General features: G+C 41.0%; 1 protein-coding gene across 1 annotated transcript; it reads left to right on the plus strand.

The window, feature by feature from the left end:
• The first annotated feature begins 1,753 nt into the window (after nucleotides 1-1,753).
• Nucleotides 1,754-19,341, plus strand: lonrf4 (LON peptidase N-terminal domain and ring finger 4). The gene is made up of 12 exons (XM_080416756.1): nucleotides 1,754-2,888; nucleotides 5,674-5,792; nucleotides 6,899-7,021; nucleotides 8,503-8,682; nucleotides 9,184-9,307; nucleotides 9,629-9,704; nucleotides 10,163-10,277; nucleotides 12,713-12,834; nucleotides 13,053-13,211; nucleotides 15,242-15,404; nucleotides 16,147-16,296; nucleotides 16,671-19,341. The coding sequence occupies exons 1-12, from the start codon at nucleotides 2,588-2,590 to the stop codon at nucleotides 16,818-16,820; spliced, it is 1,782 nt and encodes a 593-aa protein (XP_080272882.1). The 5' UTR covers nucleotides 1,754-2,587; the 3' UTR covers nucleotides 16,821-19,341.
• Nucleotides 19,342-26,690: the final 7,349 nt, after the last annotated feature.

Here is a 26,690-nt window from a genome sequence, read left to right on the forward strand (position 1 = left end):
TCCTCATTGGTTACACATGATGCACCTTGATATTTAGGACACTCAAGTTACATGGGATACTGAAGTATGGAAATGTATAATCCTGTCTACAGTTGGGTTTACTCATGCAAGGTTTGGCTGTTCCGAATCTGCACTTGTATCCATAATTAGACACGAGTTAATATAAATAAGCAGAACCATGTGATGTACAGAATTCCCACATTCTACTTTTCTCTGCAATGTATTTGCATCCATATCCGCAATGGTGGTCATTTCAGGTCAAGGGGGATGTCACTGAGTTGGACACTTTGTCTAATCTAGCTTTGAATTAGAATTTTGGAAATTCATTTAAACAAAGAACATTGAAAATATGTGCAAATTGGGTGTGAGTATCCCTACTTGAGCTATTACAAAAATATAATCTTAATCATGATATCTTTACAATTTACATAACAGTATCTTGCATCCTTGCCTCAAGATTGCTATGGCTCAATTTGTGTAAATTGTACTACTTTAATATTTTATTCTGATTCAGACTACCAAAACAGATGTCAGGCTCTGCCGGTTAGGAAGTGCCTTTCTCAGGGCAAAACAGAGCTTCATCCATCCAAAACAAGTATGTCTAGTCCTCTGACTCCCTCTTTAGATAACTTAAGTCTACACGTGTATGTAACTGAGCATTGCAGTGTAGCACAAAGGTGGCTCCAGTGAGTGACTACTAGTCTATATCGCCATCCAGTGGCACTTTTTGAAGAATGTTTGTTAAATAAGGCTGTGAACATTTTAATGTTAAATACATGTTATCTATACTCAGTAAGTATCAATACTTTCAGTAGCCATGGCAGAGGTAAAATAATAATAGACAATTGTGACGGGGGGGGGGGGGGGGGGGTGGTAAAAGTACTCTTTTAAAAAAAAAATGTATTTAAAAGTATCAATACTGCAATGTAGAAATACTCTGTTAGGGCACACTCACGCCACACTTTTATTGTACTTGTGAGGGTGGATTTTGCCAATGCATTTCAATGGGAATGGAGTGGTTTGCTGCCATTTTAGGATTTCTGCAAAACAAAAATTGAGCTGCATTGGCAGAATCCACCCCACCACATAGATAGAATAAACCGTGTGACTGTGCCCTTACAAGTAAAAGTCCAGAATTCAAAATGTACTTGAGTAAAAGTATCAAAATATACTTAAAGTACCCATTGAGCAGAATGTCCCATTTCAAGTATAAAATATATACAAATCTTTTGAAAATAGCAGATCTACAAGCTCACAACACAGAGTTGTGAGCTTCATTACCTAGATCAGCTATTTTCAAATAGCCGAAGTTTAAACGGGGCTGAAGTGGTTCATGTATGTTTTGTAATAATAATCCAAATCTAAGTAACTAAAGTGTTCACATTATTAGAGTAAATGTACAATATTTTCCTCTGAGATGTAGTGGAGTGTAAGTAAAAGTATGGAAAACTGGAAATACTCCTGTAAAAGTACCTCAGAATTGTGTAAGGTAACTAAGTACAGTACATGTACTTAGACCACCATTCGTTATTTTATATAATAACGTTACATATCACAGGCCCATGAGCCAGAAGCACTCAATGTATAGCACAACTCTGGTGTTATGAAACTCGCCATCATTATGTTTCACAACAGCAGGGCGGTACGCCGTGTAGCTCTCACCCAATCGCATGGCCAGCGGTTGAATCACGTGGTCTTTTATTTATGTAATTTACAGTGGCGTTACATAGTAACCCACATTGTCGCTTTGAAATCTCATAAGGCAACCGGCAGACTGACTCGGGGACGAACTTGAACACTGAAGGAGATCGAGGACATCTGTGGTTCCGATCCGATCCGCGTGGCGTTGTTGATGGAGTTCGGAGCGACGAGAAAAGCGGCGCACGGATTGAGGGGAGGCTCTTCTATTTCTCCGGCTTATTGCAAAGGGAAGACGTTATTTGATCCAAACCAAAGACTCAAATCTGATTGACAGTGTGGATAACACGTTGGCGAATGCATTTGACAGCAGTAAAGCAAAAAGTCAGACTTAAAGGGGGGGGGACTTGGAAGTCTGCGTGTAGTAGGCTACTGATTTGAGCTAGGTCAGTGAGTGAGTTCAGTTGTAGTAAGGGTTCTGGAGAGGTTAGTAAGGGATACAGGTAGTGTGTTAACTGGAAGATTCGCCCCAAAACACGCTCACCCCCCATTTTCTTTCGCGGACCGCTCGCCCCCAGCGTCAGTTGTATTCTTGTATTTGTTTTGCCGAGGTTGCGTTTAGGAATAAGGTTAGGGTTAACTTCAAGCATAGATTTACTGAGGTTTACGTTTAGGTATACCAGGTGGCGACCGTTCCGAGGTTGCCGGATTTTCCCCGGGGTAACTGTGTTTCGGGGCGAGCGATTTGGAATTAGCCTGCTTTGGCTACAGAGGGAACAGATGATGTGTTACTTAACCTATAGTTCTGTTAAACCATGTTGCACGTGATAGTGACAGAAACCCCGTCCCGTCTATAATCATTTACCTCGGGGAAATCCGCAACAACAACAACAACCCCTCATCATTGTAAACATTTTTTTTTTTTTTTTTTTTGCCACGGACGGATACTATGGATCTCCTGGAATGCCCCGTCTGTCTGTTCCTGCTGTGGGAGCCGGTGACCGTGTCGTGCGGTCACTCGTTCTGCCGGAGGTGCGTGGAGACCGGCTACCTCCCGTCTAAATGTCCGTCGTGCAACGAGCGACTAAAACAAAGAGACACGAGAGCCGCCAAGAACAACGTCCTGCTGATCCGCGTCGTTGAGAAGTGCTTCCCGGACGAGGCTGAGATGAAGGGACGCGTCCAGGAGAAGCTGCGGGTCGGCGAGTTTGCAGAGGCTTTACGCATCACGAACCAGGGGATAGAGCTAGGTAATGATGATGTTAGTCTGCAGAAAGAACAAAGAACAGTACGTTTTCTCTCTTGAGTGAGAGACACAAATCCTTGTGTAAGCCATGCATTAGCCATGACATAACGCCTGTACGTTAAATTGTGTAACATGGAATCCATGCCATGCATGTGTCATTACGCAACAGACGTCATACAGAGATTTTAGGGACACATTGATAATAAATATTTAAAAAAAAAATGAATAGGAATATTGGGTTCGGATAACTGTTATCTCTTGTTATTTTTTATTTTAAATGTATAACATTACATCACAGACCCGCATTCACCGAAAAAGCACACTGCAGTGGAACATCGAGATGTAGGCTATAGCCTACTGTAGGCTATATATTTTGGTCCCACTCCCAGTATCTCTACGCACTGCTCAACATTCTGGCAGCTGCCCAGTAAAGTGGGGGTGCACCCAAAACACTTCCACTCTGCTTTGCAGGAATACCAAAACGCTCGCCCCAAAACACAGTCACCCCGGGGCAAATCCATTGGTATTCACCTGGTATTCCTCAGTAAACTATGTCTGAACCTTACCTTATCCCTAAACGTAACGCCAGATAAACTATGCCTACATACCTAATCTTAGTTATTCTTAAACGTAACCTCAGTAAAACTACTGTATGCCCCTAACCCTAAACTTATTTCTAACCTCAGTAAAACAAATCAAAGTGAAAATGTGCACTGATTGAAATAAGGCTTAACAAAATTAAGCTATAAGTAGTCAACATTATGCCCACTATAGGCTGACCCAAATATAGGCGAAGCTAAGATGCTTCAAGTACACTCAGGTAGTCTCAGGTAGTTGAATAACATGATACTGACTATTTATAGATTTTGGTTGGGACACTCATACCTAATTTGATATCGATGATATCCACTTTATTATGAAGAAAACATGTACAATGCCTCCGATACATGACATGCATTTAAAATAAAGTGTGCTTCTAATGATGTGGATACATACAGTACAAGTAGGCTACAGTTCATCACAAGGCCCTTGACATGTGAAGCTGTGTTCATCAGACTGTCTAGCAGAGGGACACAGCACACAACCTGTGAGGTTATTTTGAGAGCAAACTGTGTAGTGATTGCTGGACTGAAAGTCTTGACAGATATTTGGGAAATGGTTTCACTTGTTCATATGGTAATTGACACTTTCCTTCCGAGAAATGTAATTGGAAGCGGCCTGCTGCTATTTCGAATAACCTTTTAGTTATCTTTTGTCCTTATCTGTAGCAGAGCATTAGTTCTTGTGTAATGCTCTTCAGCTTTTTAGGATTTGCATAATTGAGGAACCACACACACACACACACACACACACACACACACACACACACACACACACACACACACACACAATCTCAGTGTTTCAGGTGTGTTGTTGAAGTCCCTTGCCATCAAAGCGCACCTGGAAACTGAAAGGATGTTGTAAATAAAGCTTCCTATGATAAATTCCTATAAATTATTTGTTCCTATGACAAGCCGGGAATCTGAGTGCATCTTGTTATTATATGTTATTATTATTATTATTTAGGCATTTAGCAGAAACTCTTACCCTGTGACTAAGTACTTCCGACCAAGGGCCATGCACATTATAAAAGCTTAGCAGCTTTAATGACAATAAATGGACACTATTACATATTCACAGAATCAGTTGTAGTCACAATTATGGACAGGAATCTTGACCCATATTTTATGTCACACTGTTCACAGTTTGCTAACAGCATCACAAATTGAACAATAGTGTTATTTATACTTCGTCTTGGTGAGTGAAGTGTTGAGACATGCATTTTGTTACGAGATAAAATAAGGTGAATCATCTATTCTATGTTTTTCAAAGTAGTTATTGTCCATAGAAGTGTAATAAGCTGTTGCAGCAGGGTTTGTGTTATGTAGTTTTATATGTGTTATATATGTTTGCTGCGTAGGTTATATGCCACGTGCCACGTTAGGTGCCACCGTGCCACGTGTGTATGCCATGTAGTTGTTACATCATTTTTGTGTAACGCTTGTAATGCTTGTTATAATACAGCAGGGGTTGATACTGACACGATGGTTTCTGAGGCGCTTGCCCGTCAGACAAGTACAGGTCATGTTCTACTTGCCCAAAGGTCATGCCCACTTGCCCGAAAAGTACATTTTCCATTATAAAATGATAGGTAAAATTTGTGCTTGTGGAACAAATTAATGTTAAATCCAATCGATAACTGCCGAGTGGCGACGGTCACTTAAAAAAAACAGAATGAGTGCAACTGCTAGTTGTAAAAAGGTAGCATTGTCTTCATGAATAGCCTATAATATTTACTGAAGACGGAATGCACTTGCCTGTCGGGCAACCTGAACGCAAACTCCACTTGCCCGAACGTTTTTTTTACTTGCCACGGGCAGTCGGACAACCGTTAGTGTCAATCCCTGTACAGTATAACTAAGAGTATGTTGTAGTTAATAGTTATATGTAATGCATGCTTATTTGTATATGTTGTGTATGATATCTAGTTATATATTTGTTATATATACAGTATGAGAGAGAGTTTAGATGTTATCTAAATATAATTTACTGTATTTTTATATATATGGTATGCTAGATTGCTAGTGTATTATGCATGCTAACTAGTTTTATAATTATGTAATGCTATCTGGTTGTTTACAGTATGTGATATTTATGTATGCTTACTATGCTAGTCATTTGTAATATGCTATCTAGTTATGTACAGTAGAACACCTACTCATTTTCTCTTTTCCATCTCTGCTCTTAAGTTCCAGATGATCTGAGTTTGAAGGTCTCCAGAACAGAGGCCAATTTGGGGTTGAGACTTTACTCCGATGCGCTGACTGACCTAGATCACCTCTGTTGCCTTCGCCCTAACTGGACTGAGGTGAGAGACAGGACAGGTGTGTGTGTGTGTGTGTGTGTGTGTGTGTGTGTGTGTGTGTGTGTGTGTGTGTGTGTGTGTGTGTGTGTGTGTGTGTGTGTGTGTGTGTGTGTGTGTGTGTGTGTGTGTGTGTGTGTATGGGTGTGGGTGTGGGTGTGTGTGTGGGGGGGGGGAATTATGTTTCAGCAGTTCTCCTTGCTGGTGCATTCTCCAGTTTTGTAACTGTGACACATAAACCACAGAAACAGGACGTATACCTTTTTTCCCCTATGTATGTCACGTTATGTCATTTATGCCATGTTATGTCATTCATGAAGGTATGCAAAGAGCAACATATAAGCTAAGTGAATCATTCCATGTCTGTGGGTGGTTGGCTGCATTGTTCAAGGTTGTTGTTATAGAAGTCTTCTCTTTGAATTGACATGCTGTAGACAGGTCATTGTGACATTTATGTGACTGGCAGCCCTATCTATTGATTTGATCAAGTCTGATCAGCAAAGAAACACATGGAAACACATTCCTAGGTGGTTTGAAATATGATTCCAATCTGAATTCTAAATATGTGTCTCAGCCTTGACACTCGAAGCTTGATGTATCACACTTCATCGTATGATGTATCGCTCACCGAAACGAAGCATTACTCACGCCTATGTTGTTACGTCTTTATCACAGCAAGCTGTTCAGATAGGTTGACGATGTCTGAATACTGTATGCAAATCTGGTCTGATCACTTGCACATAAATAACAGTGTAGACAGTCAGTCCTATATATCAGGATTTCCCAAAGAATTAATCGCTTAAGCCCTATTTAAAAAATAGTGAATATAGAATCTACAAGCTCACAAACGAAGCTTGTAGATCTCCCATTTTCAGTATATATATTTTTTAATTTCTGAAAAATGTTTGGAAAAAAAAAGATCAGAATATCTTTTTTTTTCTGTTGAAAAAACAATTTGTTGCGCAGGAAATGTTTAAAAAGGGGATATTTACTGTACTAGCGAGTAGCGACCCATAAAAATGGGTCTTGACCCACTGTTTGGGAAACATTGCTAAATATCGTATTTGAGTCTGAGCAAAGCCATAATAACTCTTCTCTCTGTCACTGTGCAGGGCTTGTTTCGTAAAGGGAATGTCCTGCTGGAGATGGGCAGACAGACGGAGGCTCTCATCCACTTCCACCGCTGTCTCAAACTCCAGGCCGACTTTGTTCCTGCCAAGAGCCAGATTAAAAAGGTGATTGATTGATTGAAAATGTTATTAGGAAAAAGAATGTAAAACAACACAGTTACATTTATAATACTTTTGTCTAAAAGGTCCGACCAAAAAAGTCCTTGCGGACTTGTTTCCGTTGGGGTCCTTGAATTAATTTCATAGACTATATAGTAGCAACCCGCCCACTCTCTACACCTCACCCAAATCCCTCAACAAAAGCTAATTTCACATACAGTGACATAGAAACTGAAAATATGCTATCAAGATATACAATAGCATACTGTGTTTCCAGTTTCTATTAGAAATGTATTATAATAATAATAATAATAATCATAATAAGTATCATAGTGCTTACAGCAAATGCTAATTTGTAACACCTGTCCCTAGACGTGCTTTTGTGAATAAAACTAAAAACTTAAATACAATGAGGCTAAAAAAAAGTACGTACACATGGTAAAAAGAAGGTAAAATAAGCACTACATCAATCTGGGAACCCATTCGGTAAAAAAAAGGACAATTCTCCCCCCCCCCCCCGCCCTTTCTTTACATGTTTAGGGCAGTGGTGCTGACAGATTCTGCTGTTTGGATTTGGTTAGTCTCTCAGTGGTGAATTTTGCAGCATCTGGGATTATTTTAGTATTGTAGAATTGTAGAAAGCCTTGCAATTACTCCATTTTGTACAACCCCATATCTCTGTTTTCCGCTGTGGGTGGGTGAGAGGCCATTAGCACAGTACGAGTGACAGATAAAAGTGTTGGGTAATCACAAGTCCATAACGTTGGGTTATCCAAGGATAGAGCAACTCTTGTAATAGAATGGCCTGTTCATGATGTAAACAAATAGGCTACTGTCCTTGAACCCTGCAATGGAATGTTGTTTTAGACATTTTAGCCTTGCTTTTACATAGAATCAGTTATTACTGTTTAATTAATATTCTATTGCCTTTTATTTTATTCTCTTTATTAATTCCATTGGTTTTTATTCTTTTATCATTACTTACTTTGTGCACTTTTGCCTGACGTATTTTATTTTATTTGTATGTAATATCAGTAATATCTATATGAATATATTTTGATTTGATTTTGCATTTAAGTATATACTGTATTAATGAGTTTGTTATGATCTGTTTTGTTACAGGATGTAGAGACCATATAACATGTGATGGTATATGGTGATTTGATCGAATGGTTCATTCATGTAGAGCATGTGTGGTTAATAGTTATCAGATACTGTTATCATGATGGCCCTAATCTGGGCATTGGAGTGTTGCAGGGGTAAAGTTCCTGTCACCACCACGGATACTTGGTCTGACTAGGCCAAGCTCCATAAGAGCACAATTGGGGAGGGGGGTGGAGGCACTATGTCCTCCAGCCAGTAAGGGCAGCAGTGACAAGACTGCACAGAAATGCGAGGGGACTGAGGGAATTGGCATAATGACTAAGTTGGAGGGGATATTGGCTACTCTAAATTAAAGAAAAGATAATTTCTTCCATGGCTGGAAGATCCTGGAAACAGAGGGCATGGCAGTGCCCGAGGAGGTGTCACGTATCCTGCATGTGGTGACTGAGTATCTGAAAGAGCCCTGCCCCATCACCAGCCTCAGCGGCTCCCAGGGTCCAGCGCACCCAGAGGCCCACATACCACCACTGGCGGAGGAGAGAGAAGGCGACGGTGTGAGAGAGGTAATCTTCACAGGCTGGCTGACATAACGGTGAATTTTCAGCTGCAACCAACTAGCTGCAAGTATAAGCCACTATGTTCGTCGGTCGGTTGTTCCACAATTTTCAAACGCCGCCACAATACTAACACAACTCTGTCCTGATTGGCTGACAGGCAAGCAACATGGATCTAAATGTATCAAAACATGTGTAATTAAAAACTGTGTAATTAACGTCACCATTTAACCACTTAAGAACTATGTTTTACTTCATCATACAATGGTGTCGCACGGCCAGAGTAGCTGATCTACAAGCTTGCAGATCAGCTGTTTTAGCTATTTGTTGACATGCCCAAAATAGGGACAGCAGGGTGGATAAAAAAAAGTTATATCTGTATTTGTAGTACGTCCTAACACCCACACATGTGACAGTTTATCACAAATGACAAGCTGTCTTTGGGAGCATTTCTTGTTTTTAGGTGTTTCTTGTTTTGGGGCATTTCTTTCAGTCATTTTCTGTCTTCAGGGCTCCAGGGAGAAACAGGCCTCCAGTACCGAGTGCTGCCTCAGCCTCTGCCAAGCTGTGTCCTTCCTCCCTACTGCTGAGGAAGATGAAGAAATGATGATGAAGGTGGACAGACATGAGAAGGGTACACACACACACACACACACACACACACACACACACACACACACACACACACACACACACACACACACACACACACACACACACACACACATTGTATGTGTGTATACCATGTACTGTATATAGTACAGTGCCATTACTATTGTATGGAAACAATCAAAATACTACAGTTGACAGAAAATAAAAACTCATTGCCAAACCAGATCGTTTTTCAAGTGCATCCTATGATCAGTTTTCTTCTAATGTAATATAAGTGTGTCCTCATTCTCCCCCTAATATTAACCAGTGATAGTGTTAAAGGGTTTACTCTCCTCACCTCCAGGTCAATGCAGTCAGCACAGAGGGAGCTCCCTTGCTGTTCTCACCGGCTCAGACTTCGAGTGTCCTCTGTGCATCAGGTCAGTATTGAAGAGTACTCATCCTAATCCCAGTGATTCTCAAACGTTTTATTATCAAGGACCCCATAACTCTGAGAGTGTGACAGTTTTACAAATTGACCTGTAAGGGTCCATTTGTACACTCTCAGAGTTACAGACCTGTGAGGGTCCACTTGGAACCCACTCAAGGAACCCTGTATTTTATAACTGTACTTGTTTTCATGCTGTAATCAGGGCGTCCTTAAAAAAGAAAGCTTGCTCTCAATGGGCTTCCCTGAATAAATAAAGGAAAAAAAAAAGAAAAAAGTAACACCATGTATCATCCTGCACCTCTCTCTGTTACTGCTGTCGGTTAATGCTCGCAGGATTGCACAAAAATCTGCAAAACGCTGCAAAACGCGTCCTGTCTGATGCTACATCACAAATAAATGGAACTTGTAGCAGATCGAATGATTCATTGCCTCTGCTTCCTTCTGAAGGTTGTTCTATGAGCCTGTTACCACTCCCTGTGGCCACACCTTTTGTAAAAACTGCATCGAAAGGAGTCTGGACCACAACCTTCGCTGCCCCCTCTGCAAACAGCCCCTACAAGAGGTAACCATTTACACAACACAATGAAAATCTCCAATTATTAAGATGGTTAGCATGATTTTGTGGTGTTGAATAGTTGCTGTTGAAGCAAAGCATCATTATTATTATTTATATTTTGTAGTAGTAGTAGTAGCGTTGGTGGTGGTAATAGTAATAGTAGTAGTACTCGAAAGCCCCTTACATGCTACCATCCACCGTCCGAACTTTGTTCTACCAAATTACGTCAATAAGAGCGGTTTCTGTGTAGGGTGACCACCAGTCCCGCATCTCTTTGGGACAGTCCAGAAAATGGGACATTTGTCCCGCATCAAAAGAGAACTACCGTGACATCTGTGTTATAAAACAATGTGCAGGTGTGGCGAGTTGTGCTGATTGAAGGTCTTAACGTGAGAAGCACACTGGACTGACATGGACCATGTGTTCTGTTGGTTCTGTGGCCGCACACAGTCCACAGGGCAGACATATCTCAGTGCCAAGAGTTCACAACAAAGGGGACACTGGAGTACTGCTCAAGCATACAAGCACGCAACCAAACATATTAATACTTTTAATATTAAACAACCCGGTTACAAACCTATTGCGGAGACTGTTTTAATTGATGGACCGTCGAACTCGGGACCGATCAAAGAACCGCTGTTGATCAAGTGAAAAACAATACAAGTGAAGAAGAAGCTGTATTCCCGGAGTTTACACATCTAATGCTCTCTATTAGTATTTCTAACAAGATAAGTAGCTACCAAATAAAGTTAGAACAGATTAATTTGTAAGCTTGTTTTAAAAGCAGCCGTTCAAAGGGGCACGGTGGCGCAGTCTGTAGCGCTGTCGCCTCACAGCTAGAAGGTCCTGGGTTCGATTCCCGCCGGGGACGCTGTGGGTGCTGGGGGCGTGTCTTCTCCTCCGCGTCATCAGCGCCCATACCCTAGGTGGGGTTGGCGAAAGGGCCTACTCTGTGTGGAGTTTGCATGTTCTCCCCGTGTCTCCTAGGGTAGTTAATACCCTCACAAAAACATGTAGTAATCCTGGTCGCTATACCGCCTCCCCCATGACAGCCGGGGCGCCTAATGGAGGGGAAGGGAACTGGTTGGAATAACGTGTTCCTTCCACGCGCTACGTCCTACCAGGGAAACTCCCCCCTGTGAAGTGACAAGAAGGTCACTTCATGCATTGAAGGAAGCATGAGCTAGGCTGTGGGGGACTGGTGTAGGGCTGGTGTAGCGCCCAGGATCACTTAGGAAATTGGCACCGGGTGAAAAAAATCGTGGGATAAAAATAATATTATTAAGCAGCCGTTCAAAATGCAACAATGTAGGCCTATCCTGATGGTAGGCTTTCTGTAGTGTCTTTGCATACGTTTTCTTTTCCTGTGTGAGAAGCGTTTTTATAAGCCTGTTAAAATAATTTGATGTTAATTCTGTTTCACAGCAGGGGTAACAAAATGTGCTATGTTACCACATACGAAATCAAGGCATTTATAATAATAATAAATGAAATGTTAAATTGTTATTGTCCGTCCGACTGAGACCAGTCCCCTGTCCCGCATTGTCCCACAACAGGGGTTCCGCAAATTGACGACAAATTGATCACCCTATTTCTGGGCGATCTTGGTGGTCAGCTCAGTACACCTAGATGTCTTTACTGTCCGACATTTGTTCGGTCGCTAAAGATAGTGTTGGGTGGTTGTGATTCTGAAAACACACATCCATGGCAGCTTGATACTGAATCACGGATACTGATCATTGTTGATGTCTGAATACTAACATCAGTGATACAGAATGTAAACACATTCTTCCAATGTCTCTTAAAAACACGATGATAATAACTAATAGAAAGATGGAATGATGTGTGACATAGATTGGGACTGAAATTCACAATGTTGCAGTTACATATAAGAAATACTGTTTATTAACCCCTGGTGTTATGTCTCAATTTTCCTTCTCTCTCTTGGCAGTCTTACCAAGGTTGTGATTGTGATTTTTTTTTCTCGCATTCAGACTAGGCTCTTCTGTCAGCAGCACAAGCGGTGGGAGCAGACGTTGGCTGAGGAGTTTATACAAAGACCTCTGTCCCCATAACAAACTGTCACAATAAATTGCTAAACATACTGTCCATCTCCATGACAAATGTCCAAATGTCCGATGTCCAGGTATTAAAATATCCACGCAATATGTACACAACAGTGGTCCAGCACTCTAGACAGAGCAAACTACACAGCTGTGATTAATTCCATCAGATTACGGAGCGGGGGAGGGAGGGGAATCACCTCAGTGCAGTTGGCAGTATGAAAGGTGTCTTATCAAAAATAACTTTTTTCTTATCGGATGGTAAATAATTGGTGCATGTAGCCCCCTTTAGTGGTGTACGTAATATTGTTGATAATGTTATCATTATCATTTTGTTTTTCAAAATATGAATTTATTTCTTTCCCTCTTTGTTTTCAGTTCCTGAAGAACAGGAAGTACAACCCGACAGTGGCGCTCCAGGACATAATGATGCAACTCTTCCCCGCCCAGCTGGCAGAGAGGAAACACATCCATGAGGCTGAGATGGCTGAGATCTCTCAGTAGGCACCTGTCAATCAAACATCAACACATTCACACAGCAGCATCCATAGCAACTTAGCAACATTTATGATAACAGTTACGATAATAACTAATAGAAAGAGGGAATGATGTGTGACATAAATTGGGACTCAAATTCACAATGTTGCTGTTACATGTAAGAAATACAGTATATTAACCTCTGGTGTTATGTCTCAATTTTCCTTCTCTCTCTTGGCAGTCTTACCAAGGACATCCCTATCTTTGTGTGCACGGTGGCCTACCCTGGAGTGCCCTGCCCACTGCACGTCTTTGAGCCCCGGTACCGGCTCATGATGCGCCGCTGTATGGAGACGGGGACCAAGAAGTTTGGCATGTGCTGTTATGAGCTTGGCAAAGGGTACGACACTGAAATAGTGTGCTGATTAGAGCCAGACCCATACTGTATACAGTATCTATCTATAGCAATCCAGGGCATTTTCTTGCTGTACTGTAAGTGTCCATGTCTCGGCCCCGAACAGTAGTGCTGATTGTACTGTAACCACTAACCACGAACAGCCGCCTCTTGAGGTCATCTCCCATCTCAGATTTCCACACTCTCCTCATCCCATAGAAGGCATCTCAGGCAAGTGCTCCGTAGAGGTTCATGACTACCTTGAGCACCCGCTGGCAGTAGCAATGTTCTGTCCTCTGTGTAGAATGAGTGCCACTATGTCAACGAATTGTCACTTTTACCAGTGCAGAACATAACTTAAGACAATTTTTACATTTTTTATTAATTAGCTAAATATGTGCTTTCCAATATCGCAATATAGCTGTCATTTTAGTGTTTTTGTACAAGATGACACAAGATGATGTCAAAATTGACACCTTAACTTAGATCTTATAGTGCCACCATGTGGACAAATTGAACACGCTATTCTGAGTCAAAGTTGGAATGGCATGTCTAACTGTAAAAAGTAGTCAGAAAGAAAATAAATATTGTTGCTGTTGTGCAGAAATGGCACACTTTAAACGTTATTGTTACTTTCATAAGTTAATGCTATATTTTATATTCGTTTTTTTATATTAGTGTCATGTAAACGTAGCAAAAATAGACAATCTACAGGCTCACAATGTGTAATGATGTGAGCATTGTTAGCTTTTAGATCTGCTATTTTTGCTGGTTATATAATGCCCAAAATACGTACGCATAGTTGAAAGTGGTTACATCTGTCTGTGTTTTTTTTTTGGGTTTTTTAACCAATGAAAAGTATTAACAAGAGCTTGTGACTAAATCTAGAATGAACAACACCCCTGCTGATATTCGGGAGGGGCGTTCCCGAACCCCGATTTTCTTCTTGCAGTGTGAGCCCAGTACAACGAGAGAAAGAGAGAGCATCATTAGCAACTGTGGTTCGATCTCCTTCATCTTGATCTCTGGGTCTAGGGAGATCATTATGTCTGGCTGTTACTCGGGTTCATGTGCTGAAGATGCTTAATCGTTGCTAGGTTACTAGATCACTGACCTCAGCTCTTGCTGTTTTCTCTCAGCCTGACGGGAGACCTTTAGATGGGTGGTTCCCAGACCTGGTCCTCCTCATACAGTAACATTTTACTGAGCAGAGACCTCTAGTTCGGCACATATTATATCCTACCAGGCAGTTACTTGCATCCACTTAGTGTCCTTGTCATTCTGTCTAATTGGGAGCAGGTTCAACATTATTAGACTACTCTAGATTTTACTAAGGATGTACAAATTAACCACTTACACCCTACTTCATTGACCAGGGTCCCCCAGGGTTCTATACTTGTTCCTAGCTTTGGCTCATAGCGCCAGGAGTTCTACTTAACGCTATGGTACTTTCGAGCCTGCACACCCCATTCTGCGCAGCCTTTAGTAAAAGAAAATAATACACTTTCGCTATTCACCAAAACAAAGACGGCTTTATGGAGTTGAAGACCTACTTTCCTTAGTGGGAACGCTCGGAGCCGCCCACCTCATTTTTTGACCAAAATGTAAAATAATCCACCCGGATGGAAAGAAATATTTAGTTACTCCCCTGCGCCCTCTACAGATCAGGTCAATGGAAGTTTTCTATTATTTTGCATTTTGGTCGGGCTCAGAGTGTTCCCACTAAGGAAAGTAGGCTTTCAACATCTTAAAACCGTCTTTGTTTTGGTGAATAGCAAAAGTGTAGTTTTTATTTTTTACTAAAGACGAGAGGCTGCGGCCACTGCGCTATCGGGGGTGTTAGGGCAACGGCTCGAAAGTACCATAGCGTTAAGTTGAACTCCTTCTAACGCTATGGACCAGAGCTAACTTGGTCCCCTCTTTTTTTCCCTCTGCACCACATCTCTTCGGCAATCTTTTTTAAAAACTTGTTATTTAACTTTATACAGGTAAAATTGCAGAATCACTGACATATGTTTCTGTCCTGTGTTCTTCAGATTTGCAGACTATGGCTGTATGTTGGAGATAAATAGCCTGGAGCTTCTGGCCGATGGGAGATCCTATGTTGACACGGTGGGGGGTGGTCGGTTCAGGGTTCTGAAGAGAGGACAGAGAGATGGCTACCACACCGCTGACATAGAGTACCTAGAAGACCATAAGGTCAGCATAACACAAACACATATCAAAATGTAACAATTACTTAAAGGTGCTACGTATATAAAAAGTTTTTATCGAAAAGTTTAAGTTCTATTTTCTGCTTGCAATCATCGCTATAGAGTGTTTGTTCTGTAACAGGGGTATCCCTTTCTCTCCAGCTCTTTGGTAAACAGAAAATATATTTTCAGGTGGGACACCGCAATTTCATCCAATTAGGAGGGAAAACCCATTTATCATCTATCATTTATCATTTTGTCTGCTCATTGTTTTCTTTTATTACTTCCAATTTCACTTGTTTATCCTGTATGAATTCTCTGCAGTCCATAACTTTTTTGTGTGTGAATAAAGCATTATTTTAACCAATTGTATGATAGAGTATGTTAATACAATAAAACTAACACAGCTGTGGTGGGGATAGTTGGTCTCCCTGCACTTCCATTGAGACAGATCCTGTGGTCGGGTAGGACAAGGGGCCGGCTATTTTAACAACTGCACACCGGGTGCAGTGAGGTGCCGGCCAACGGAATTAAATACTTAAAATATCAGAGCTTGCCACACACTCAGGCTCTAACCTCTGATGCAATTATTTATTAGGACATAAAGAGATTAAAAACAACCAACGTTTTGGCAGTCAGTCTGCCGTCTTCAGGGTTATTAAATTAATTGCATCTGAAGTTTGTTTGGCGACCTTTTCTGTTTTAAGTGCTGATATTGGACATTGGCAAATGTCTCTTCTCCTCTCCAGGCTGACGGTGCAGAATTGGAGCTGTTGCAACGTCTCCATGACAGTGTGTACCAGCAGGCTCAGGAGTGGTACCAGCGCCAAAGCAACCCCATCCGTGAGCAGATCAACAGGCAGTATGGAGCCATGCCTGAAAGCGAGGAGAATATACAGGTCAGCACCAGAACACAAGACTTTATGGACATAGTAGATTTTTTTTTATTTGAAACATGTTTTATTTGCTTTTAGGGACAGCATCATTGAACATGGTCACATTCTACAAGCTCACAACGCGTTGCTTTTGCGACGCGTTGTGAGCTTGTAGATCTGCTATTTTCAAAAATATATATATTGGTCTGAAGTGGTTTTGTAATAATAATCAAAATCTACAAGGTAACTAGTAAAAGTACAATATTTGCCTCTGAGATGTAGTGGAGTAGAAGTAAAATGATTGAAAATTGGAAATACTCCAGTAAAGCAAAAAAAAAATGACTTGAGTAAATTTACTTAGTTACTTTCCACCACTGCCTACCCTAACCCCCCTTCAGGCATCGTCCAACGGCCCAGCATGGTGTTGGTGGCTTCTCTCTGTCCTCCAGCTAGACCCTGCCTACCAGACCACCGTGCTGTCCCTCAACGCCCTCAAAGATCGTCTTGGACACCTGCGGCTCGTCCTGGAGTATTTCTCCCAGAGCTAGACCCCCACCTCCACATCCCCACCCTGCGCTGTGGTCTGTAGTGCTACTAGATCCGCTCATTGGCAGTCTAAAAAATATTGTCAGTTCAGTCAGACAACTCTTGGATTGAATCAAAATATATTCTATTGAGCATAAATTGAGCATAGATATCTGAAGCATAGTTTGGTGTCAGTCTCTATTCATTCCCTGTAAGCATGAACATTTTATGATTAAGTGATATTGCCAAATTGCCAGAATTACAGGGAATGAATTAAGATCCCAAAGGGGAATCTAGAAACAGAACCTACAGGTGGATGCTGGGGGAGGCGTTGGGATTGCAAACGTCATGGGCAGCAGCGGACAGCGAGGCAACGGATAGCAGACAGACAGCAGCAGCACAGCGAGCAGCAAGGTGGAGAAGCGAGGAATGAACAGGTAGGCAGGGAAGTTTAAAAAGCCCGCATGTGGACTGGTCACCTGATCAGTTTTGTCGCGCTGCCTTGAGTTGTCTGCCTGAACTAACTTCGCATCGTAAGATGAATTCTCTTCTAATACTCAGGGTGTTTGGGGTTGGTAGAGCAGTGTTTCTCAAACATATTCACGGACACCCATCTGGATATATTTTGTGCTAGGCAAACCCATAAGAGAAGGTTTGTGCTCTTTAAATTTTATGTTTTAAGATTTGAAAGATCAAAATCTTTCAAAAAAATTGCAGATCTATAAGCTCACAACTGTGAGCTTGACGTATAAAATAGGGTTAATGTGATTTTGATGCTACCTATTGCTGGAACCCCTTCAAAGACCCCTGGGGGTACCCGGACCCCACTTTGAGAACCACTGCTGTAGTAGACCCACTCACTGGCAGTCCCAACAATGACAGAAGATCGAAGCATTTCTAATACTCGAGGGGGTTGGTGGAGTTTAATACATGGAGAGACCGTCCCTCTCTGTGTCACAGCTTGAGGCCAGTTCACATGGCCAGTCAACAGACACAAACTGAATGTCTTTAAGCGCACATACTAGTTGTTTGGATAAATGTTGGACTTCTACTGCTTCAGTGTGCATAATTTTAGCATAATTATACAGACTTATTTCCCCAGAAATTGAGTTCTTTTTGTGTTGTTTTTTGTTTATAATGATGAATATGATCAATGCATCTATGTTTGGCTGTACCTCCTGTACACACTATAGAAGTATAGACCAAAGATTCTCTCAACCCCAACAAAATCAACAAAATTGTTTTGTGTGGATAATTTTTTTGAAAGAAGTGTTAATGATAGCCACTAGATGTCACTGTTGTTTCTCCCATTTTTCTGTGCATGTACTGTAGATCACGCCACATCACTGGATCAGCCAGTGTACATGCATGGTATTATCTGGCCAAATCAAACCTTTTTTTTGCAGTAGCATAGCAAGGTTTCATTAAAATGAGGCGGAGCAACAACATTAAATCGCAGTTGTGAATTTTGCACACTTATTTGAGTGTATTATACAAAAGACAATGTTTTGGAAATGTCAAATAACTCATTTGGTCTCAAGACCAACAGATGCAACTCAATCTTTAAGCATCCATGACATGAGTACAGTTCACTTCATACTTGGAATAAGCACTCAAGATTAATTGTTATTATTATGTCTCCATCTTTTGTGGGGTTGTTTTTCTTTGTAGGAACATTATAGTAGTGATCTACATTATGATGTCACATAATTTATAAGGGTCTACAGTAAATGAGATATCTAATCAGTAAGTTTTGATCCTCATGCTACATTTTCTTTCATTTCTCATCGCCAGTCAAACATGCCAACATGCATTTGTGATTCCATATATTTCATGTATGAAGACAGTAACTAAATTTGGATACATTATTAACCACATGAACCCTTGCATCCCAATTACAGAGCGAACATTCGGTGAAAATAGCCGATCTAAATGAATCAGCTTTTTTTCGGCGAAGATATGTAGAGGGGAAAAGGCGGCAGGCCCAGTATAGAGCCCTGGGGGACTTGAATCAACTAAATCCTGGGCCGTTTGGTGATGAGGGTTTTGACCAGGGTTAGGAATAGCCGATCTACAAGCTCACAATGTGTAGATCGGCTATTCCTAACCTTGCGGGGCTTCTATCTAAACTACTTAACCTGCCTCTGCCCCCCTCGAACCCTCCACTTTGTTTGGTTTCCCGAATCCCCAGTTTTGGTGCCTATGAGAGTCTGACAGACGACTTACAGTCTAGAGTGGTCTTAGGAATTCTTACTTGAGATAAAGGATAGATGTAGAACTTCTTTGTCATGTTGTTCTTTGTGTATGTTCTTGCTATGTTTTATTTTATTTTATTATTATTTTTAGTTCTTGATTTAGTGATACATTCCAAGGAATGTTGAAGATGTAATGTTACACATGATTGATTTGCCAACATATGTGGGCTTTACCTTTGAGAAATAGTTCTGTGTTATGTGTGTTTTAAGAAATTGAATTAGCTATGTTTATATTAATCTGTACAATTGAAATAAGCATTAAACCGTCCACCCTGAAATAGACAGTAAAGCACTTGCCTGTGATCAGCAGATAATATGCGTTTACCTTACGGTATGCTGCAATTGTACATGTAATGTTAATGTAGATCAACGTGAGCTGAGAGTGACAATGCCCTAATGTTAATTCATGAGATTTCACACACAGACTGATGAATGGACAGACAGACAGACAGACAGACAGACAGACAGACAGACAGACAGACAGACAGACAGACAGACAGATTTGTTGTACTGTCCATGGTGCCCTCTAACCTAAAAGCTTTTACTACAGGGCAATAAACACTTACTCTAGCTATCTATTACTTCTTTGACTACAGTTTAAATTCAGAGATTTGTCATGTATCAAAGTTTAAACCGACTTTATTTCAATATTTCCTTGAAAGCAATGGATGAATAATGGGCTGTATCTACATCCGTGGATCAAACATCAATCATTTCTCTGCTGCATAAAATTGTTAGAATTTGTCTCACTTTCATGCAGTATACATGAATCAAGAAGCAAGACCTCAGCTTGAAACATTTGGTGAAGCTTAACTGGCCATGCACTTGATACCTAGAACTCATAGCTATGGTCCCAGTAGGTCCCTACTGGGCTACCAGGCGGCTCTGGTAGCCGTTATCAGCCACTCCTTTGGGTGATGGTCCTGATGGTGAAGGGGTAGAATGAATGAATTTGTCACCCCTGTCGGCCCCTTGTTATCAGATGAGATCTATTTTTGCACCGTATAATCAATTTGCATGCACTTCTAATGCTCAGCATTGGTTTGTCACCTATTTCCTCTCTGTTGTTGTTTGTTCTTTCTTTACATTTTTATACTAGCTTTGGTATTTCCTTTGGAATGTTTTCTCATTGATTAAAAATCTTTTATGAGTTGAAATAATTCAGTTTTAGACTCTGATGGTGTAACACAAGATGTGAAAACAGACAAATTGCTCCCTTTTGCAGATTAAATTGCATTCAAGAACCCCTGTGGAATATAGCAATATAGAGGTTTACTTGACACAATAGAAACCATCAGGCCAATAGCCATCATCCCCACAAATATGGCTCGATCTAATAGAGGCCTATTATTGTTATTGAAATGTATTGAACATTTCTGGCTTATAGGTTGTAGATCGGCTATTTTCAAATAGCCCAAGTTTAATACAGCGCTTTAAGTGGTTAATATATTTTTATTAATAATCCAAATCTGCAAAGTAACCAGTAACTAAAGATGTCAAATAATTTTAGTTGTAGTGGAGTAGAAGTACAAAGTATAAAAAAAATTGAAATACTCAAGTAAAGCAAAAGTACCTCAAAATTGTGCGTAAGTACAGTAGGCTACTGGAGTAAATGTACTTAGTTACTGCCTCCATCCAACCCACTACATCCAGCCTCAGAGGAGAAGGTGCACTAATTCCCAGCACTGCAGATGGTCCAGTTAATCAGCCTGTGTGGCTTTGGGATGTATCCATTACCCTGCATGAAGATGGTCTTCCCCCGGCTTCTGATCCTGCTTCTTCCCGTCAGGTGAGAATGCAGAGGCCAACAGAGTTCAGAGCGGGAGGGCTTTCAGACAGAAACCAAGGATTTAGATGATACTATCTAAAGACTCAGTGGGAGTGCAGTCTGTTCATGTGTAAAGGTAGTACACTGTACAATCCTGAGAGTTAGCTGTACTATGAGAGGGTCCATTTTAGTTAAAGGTAGGGTAAGTGATATTTTTTGGTTAAAACAAAAAGTATTTTGTTTAAAGGTTAAAATACTATATTCTGATTGTAATCATTGCTATAGAGTGATTTTTCAGTAACAGATGTCTCCCCGTCTCTCCAGCTCTTTAATAAACAGAAAATCCATTTTTCGGTAGGTGTCAAAATCTCAGCCAATCAGGAGAAAGTACACATTTTTAAGCTTAATTTGTATAGTGTTCCAGTTCCAAATTTGTCTGCTCATTTCTTAGTGTCATCACTTCCAATTTCACTTGTTTAATCTGTATCCTGATTGAGGTCTCTGTCCTGGTTGGATAAAATTGGAAATGAAACTGAAACTGAAACGAAAATGCATTTTCTGTTTAATAAAGAGGTGGAGAGACAAGGAGACTCCTAATACTGAACAAACACTCTATAGCAATGAGTACTATCAGAATATAGAGCTATTTAACAATTATTTTAACCAACGCAAATCACTTACCCTACCTTTAAATTGACTGGAATTGAGTATACATCCAGCTGATGTATTACCCTCTTAATGTATCAACATCTTTATTATGGTCTAGGGGAAAAAGGGGAGTAACATACTTCACAAAACCTGTGTCTGTGTGTCTGTCCTGGGCATAACTCTGGCACCATCCGACCAGAAGCCACTTGGGCCATGGCCCAGGCAATGGAGCTCTGGCCCAGTCTGGCTGCTGAAAGACGAAGGCGAGAAAAAAGAAATCTGCTCCTCCGATAACAACAGATACACTGGCTATACTAATGCGGAAAAGAAGGATGCAGAAAAGACAGTGCCGGCCAAAGCTTAACATCGACATGTTGGGTGACACCACCTCCCAACAACAGCTGCAGGATGCTCTTAGCGCAGCCTTGCCCAAACAGTAGCTTGAGGATACTGAAAAACACTGGGGCACACTTTCTACTGCCATCATGAACTCCTGCAAAAACATCCTCGGTCACAAAAAGCGTAGATATCAAGACTGGTATGATGAGAATGATTCAGCAACTCAGTGACATCAAGTGGCAAACTTTCACCACCTGGCAAAACAACATCCACTGCAAGGTGAAAAGAGCAGCCCATGCCAAAGCGAAGGTAGCCGTCCAAATGCAAGTTAGGAAACTGAAGAACCAGTGGTGGACAAAGATGGCTCTGGAGATCCAGCAGCTTGCCGACTGTGGAGATACAAGAGGATTATTTGATGCCACAAGAGCGGTATATGGTCCCAGCTATCGCTGCCTAACCCCCCTTCGCTCTAAAGATGGGCTCTTGCTTTTGAAGGACAAGAATGCAATAGCAAACAGGTGGAAAGAGCACTATAAGGACCTCTTAAACAGGGACACCATTCCTGAGATGGAGGCTCTTGACCAACTCCCTCAAAAGCCCATAGTTGAAAGTATGTTAGAAGCACCCAGCCTGGGTGAGGTCATGGATGTCATTAAGAATATGAAAAACAACAAGGTTGCTGGGCCCGATGGCATCCCAGCAGAAGTCCTGAAGAAAGGCGGACCCGATCTTCTTAAGCACATACATGCCGTGCTTCTCAAAATCTGGGAAGAAGAGGAAATCCCTGCACAGCTTAGGGATGCCTTAATAGAGCACCGAAGTCTGACGTAATTTACTCATCCTACCTGGGTCGCGTTCTTTCCCCCCCATTCTTAATTCCCATAGACGTGTTTAATATCGTGTCAAATAAAAACTGTGTTCCAAAAATAAACAAATGATCCCGGCGGTTTGACTCTTATGGATATGAAGCATCAACTGACGGTGAGAAAACGCTAGTGTTACTTTCGACGAATTACTTACATTTTGCGTCACCTTTGTGCCGTTGCACCAACATAAGTGGTAGCATTAGAGCTCTTCACGGGTCTAAAAAAAACCTGTGACAATTTCACAACTGCGCCACTTCGTGCCACGCTATGAGCTTGTAGATCTGCTATTTTTGAAAAATCGTGAACATTTGTGACAAATCTTTGAATATATGTATGTATATAAATATATATATATATATATTCTTTACTTTATTTCCGATTTTTTTTTACTCAAATCTTTGCTTCTGGGGGTCCCTAGAACAAAATATTTTGAGATGGGGTCGGCGGCCAAATGCATATAATTTTGGGGGTCCTTGACATGGATACGTGTCAAGGAGGTTTGAGTACCACTGATATAGCAACATACGTTTTTAAGAAAACTGTTAGGATTTAGAAGACATTTGTAGAATCGGCCTCAGGCCTAAATGGGTTAAGCTAGAAATGTTCCGATTTTCAATTATTGGTTCAGAGAAGAAATTCTATAAGACTTGGGGAACCTTCTTGACATATTTCCACAACACACATAGCAGGTGTATATCGTGGATCTAATCTTGTTGCCAGTGACGCCTGAACTTACTGAGATACAAGTTATCCATTGTTAGTTTTACATTCTTTTTTTTCTTGTTTTTGTTTCAATTCATTATATGTAGACAAATGTGTCAGTTTCTCACTCCTGACAACTTTGAGGATGGGGGGGAATCACACGCAGTTGTAAATTTAAATACTTGGACTGTTTATGATGACTTGGACTGTTTTTTCTTCTTATTTTATTTTTAATTTTTCTGCCGTGCTGTTCAATCCCTTGTCTTCTTAAGAAGCGGTTGTAATAGACTCCCCCTGGAGAATATACAAAAAAAATGTAAGACAGTAACACAAACACATAATGAAAATGTGACTGTATACAACATTTTAACAAAAAGGGAAGCACCCAACTTCAGGGTGGCCAAGGCCAAAACAACAAACCAAAACCTCACACTCCCTGAAAAACTAACAAACTAATCTACACCAGATCTAAATTAAAAAGTAAAAATCGAATCTCTTTGGCTATATAAAAAGCAGAGGGGAAAAGGGATCAAAAGAAAAAGCCCTATCACCAGCTTCCCATAGCACACAGCATGGACATGGCACATAGCCTACTAGCCTACAGACATGGAAAACAGGTATGACTGGCATTTGCAAAGACCAGCTGGTGATGAGCTTCTCCCAGGTTTTTATGCAGGCTGCTGGCTGATTGCCAACGACATTCAGGTGCTGTCACTCCACCTCCAATCACCATTGGGCACTGCAAGAAAAAGAAAATACGAAAACACACGCGCGCGCGCGCGGCACACACACACACACACACACACACGCACGCACGCACGCACGCACACACACAACCTGTGTACATGTATTTCATATGCTGCTGTTAACTTCTCTTTGGGATGAATAAAGTTGTGTTCATCAAGGTGAGTCTCCTCTCCAGGCTTGTTCAACCACTCATGGGAATGGCTACAAAAAAGACACAATAATAGCATGAGAAATGAGAGCTTGAAATTGAATTTATTCAGAATATAGTCTATGCTGGACACAGCAGCTGATTATTGTCAGACCCAATAACTTAATTTGAAAAGTACAAATGCAACAGACAAAGCAAAATCTAAAGGCAGGTCAAGATCATTGCTATTTAACACATGCTATTAAAGAAACGGCCACCAGGGGGCAGTCCAGTGCTGTGGTGACAATCATAGGTCATAATAATGCATATATATTTATCATACAGGATAATCAAGGGGGGGGACACCTGAAATCTGACTTTCCTATTTAATATAATAACAATGGTGTCAGCAATATAGCTGAGATAGCCCATGTGTGTGCATGAAGTATAGGCCTACTTAACAATGGTATGAACAAAAGTAAAAATGAAAGTGTGTAATATACCGTAAAAGCAGCCTGTTTCCTGCCAACATCCTCTGCACAGGAGCCTGACAGCTTGAACGGGGGTTGGAGTGGCTTCAGTGGGGCTGTGTAATGCAGCTCAGCATCTACATCAAAGCCCATTACATCTGAAGAATGCCACAGCTTTTCTGTACTAAATTGATCCATCAGCTAGCGGCGGCTCCCCCTTGCACATTACTGAGTGAGGATGACAGGCGTTTTGTAGGAGTTATCACAAAGGGGAACTGGCTGCATGTGTGTGTGTGTGTGTGTGTGTGTGTGTTTGTGTGTGTGTGTGTGTGTGTGTGCGTGTGTGTGTGTGTGTGTGTGTGTGTGTGTGTGTGTGTGTGTGTGTGTGTGTGTGTGTGTGTGTGTGTGTGTGTGTGTGTGTGTGTGTGTGTGTGTGTGTCTGTGTGTCTCTGTGTGCCTCTGTGTGCCTGTGTGTTTATGCTTTTGTAGATACAGACTTCATGAATACCATTCAGCAAGTCTCTCACTGATCTGCAGCCTTCTTCTTGGAGGCATGAACACCACTTAAATGTGATGTCTGGCTGTTCCATATTGTTACAGCAAGAGAGGAGAAAGCCCTGGGGAGTGACAAGGCATGCCTTGGTGTGTGTATGTCCTCTGCGTGTTTCGGCTTGGGACATGAGCTGAGGAAATTGCCTCCAGATCTGCTGGACGGTTGGGAGTGTGCACCTTATGAATAACAGTTGTTGCAGTAACTGTTCTGCTTTATTATATTGTACTTTTACTCCACTATAATTATTTGTAAACTTTAGTTACTAGTTACTTTTCAGATATAAATTATGATATTATGAAACATACATTAACCACTTTAGCCCTATTTTATACCTAGGCTATTTGAAAATAGCAGATCTACAAGCTCACAGTGAGATCGGCTATTTTCAAATATTTTAGTACTTTTACTTTTGGTACTTTAAGTACATTTTGATGCCAATACTTTTGTACTTTTACTCAAGTAACTTTTTTATCCTGGACTTTTACTTCTACATTGCAGTATTGGTACTTTTACTTAAGTAAAGAATTTGAGTACTTTTTCCACCACTGATTATTAGCATAATAATTAAGGGCATACTCATCATCCGATGTTAGAGAGATAGCTGTTCCACTGGAGTTTTCTGCCAATGCATAGTCCTCAAACCTCCATCTGCTCACTGAGCTTGATTTTAGTGGTCGCAATTAGGAGATCAGGATGAGGACAGGATTATTGTCACACTTGCTAGCTACATGAGCCCACTTTCGGATGTTTATCAGGAGCTTGCTGCCATCTCAGACCCATTTGATGATGTTAATGGAGCAAAAATGGTCCAGACTGATCGATAAATTAGATAGACAGACAGATAGACAGATCTTTTGTGATCCCCATATCATAGCAACAACAGTAGTAAGCATGAAAAACAGGATAGGAACAGTGTACAGGTAAGAGTAGAGAGATAAGAATGAGATTAAATAAATACATGCATGTGTGCATACATTCAAATATAAAACATTGAATAAATATAAAATTATATAAAGTAAATAGAGAGTCTGACCCTATAGCCATCTGCACTTCAGTTAAAACTAGAAAAAGTGCTCCTCGGAGCACAGGTCTCCGCCAGGTCAGGTAGGTTATTGTGGCCTCCTGGTGGTGCTATAATAGGCCAATGTTTAAAGGGTGCCATTTGTTCTTAGGCCTTGCACAGCAATCGGACACTGCATTCATGGTTTGAGGCATTTTGTGCAACATTTTTGTGTGCTAAATTAGACCTGATGGTGGCGCTATAACAGGCCAATGTTAAAAGGGTGGCATTTGTTCCACAACATAGTGTGAATGTGCGTGCAAAGTTTGACCGCAATCGGACGGTGCGTTCATGATTTGCGGAATTTTGTTCAAAACAAGCCACTACTGCAAACTTTAGATGTCAATCTTAGCCAATC

The sequence above is a fragment of the Gymnoscopelus braueri genome, assembly GCF_963280865.1.
Source record: "Gymnoscopelus braueri genome assembly, chromosome: 20".
In the NCBI taxonomy this organism is placed as follows: Eukaryota; Metazoa; Chordata; class Actinopteri; order Myctophiformes; family Myctophidae; genus Gymnoscopelus; species Gymnoscopelus braueri.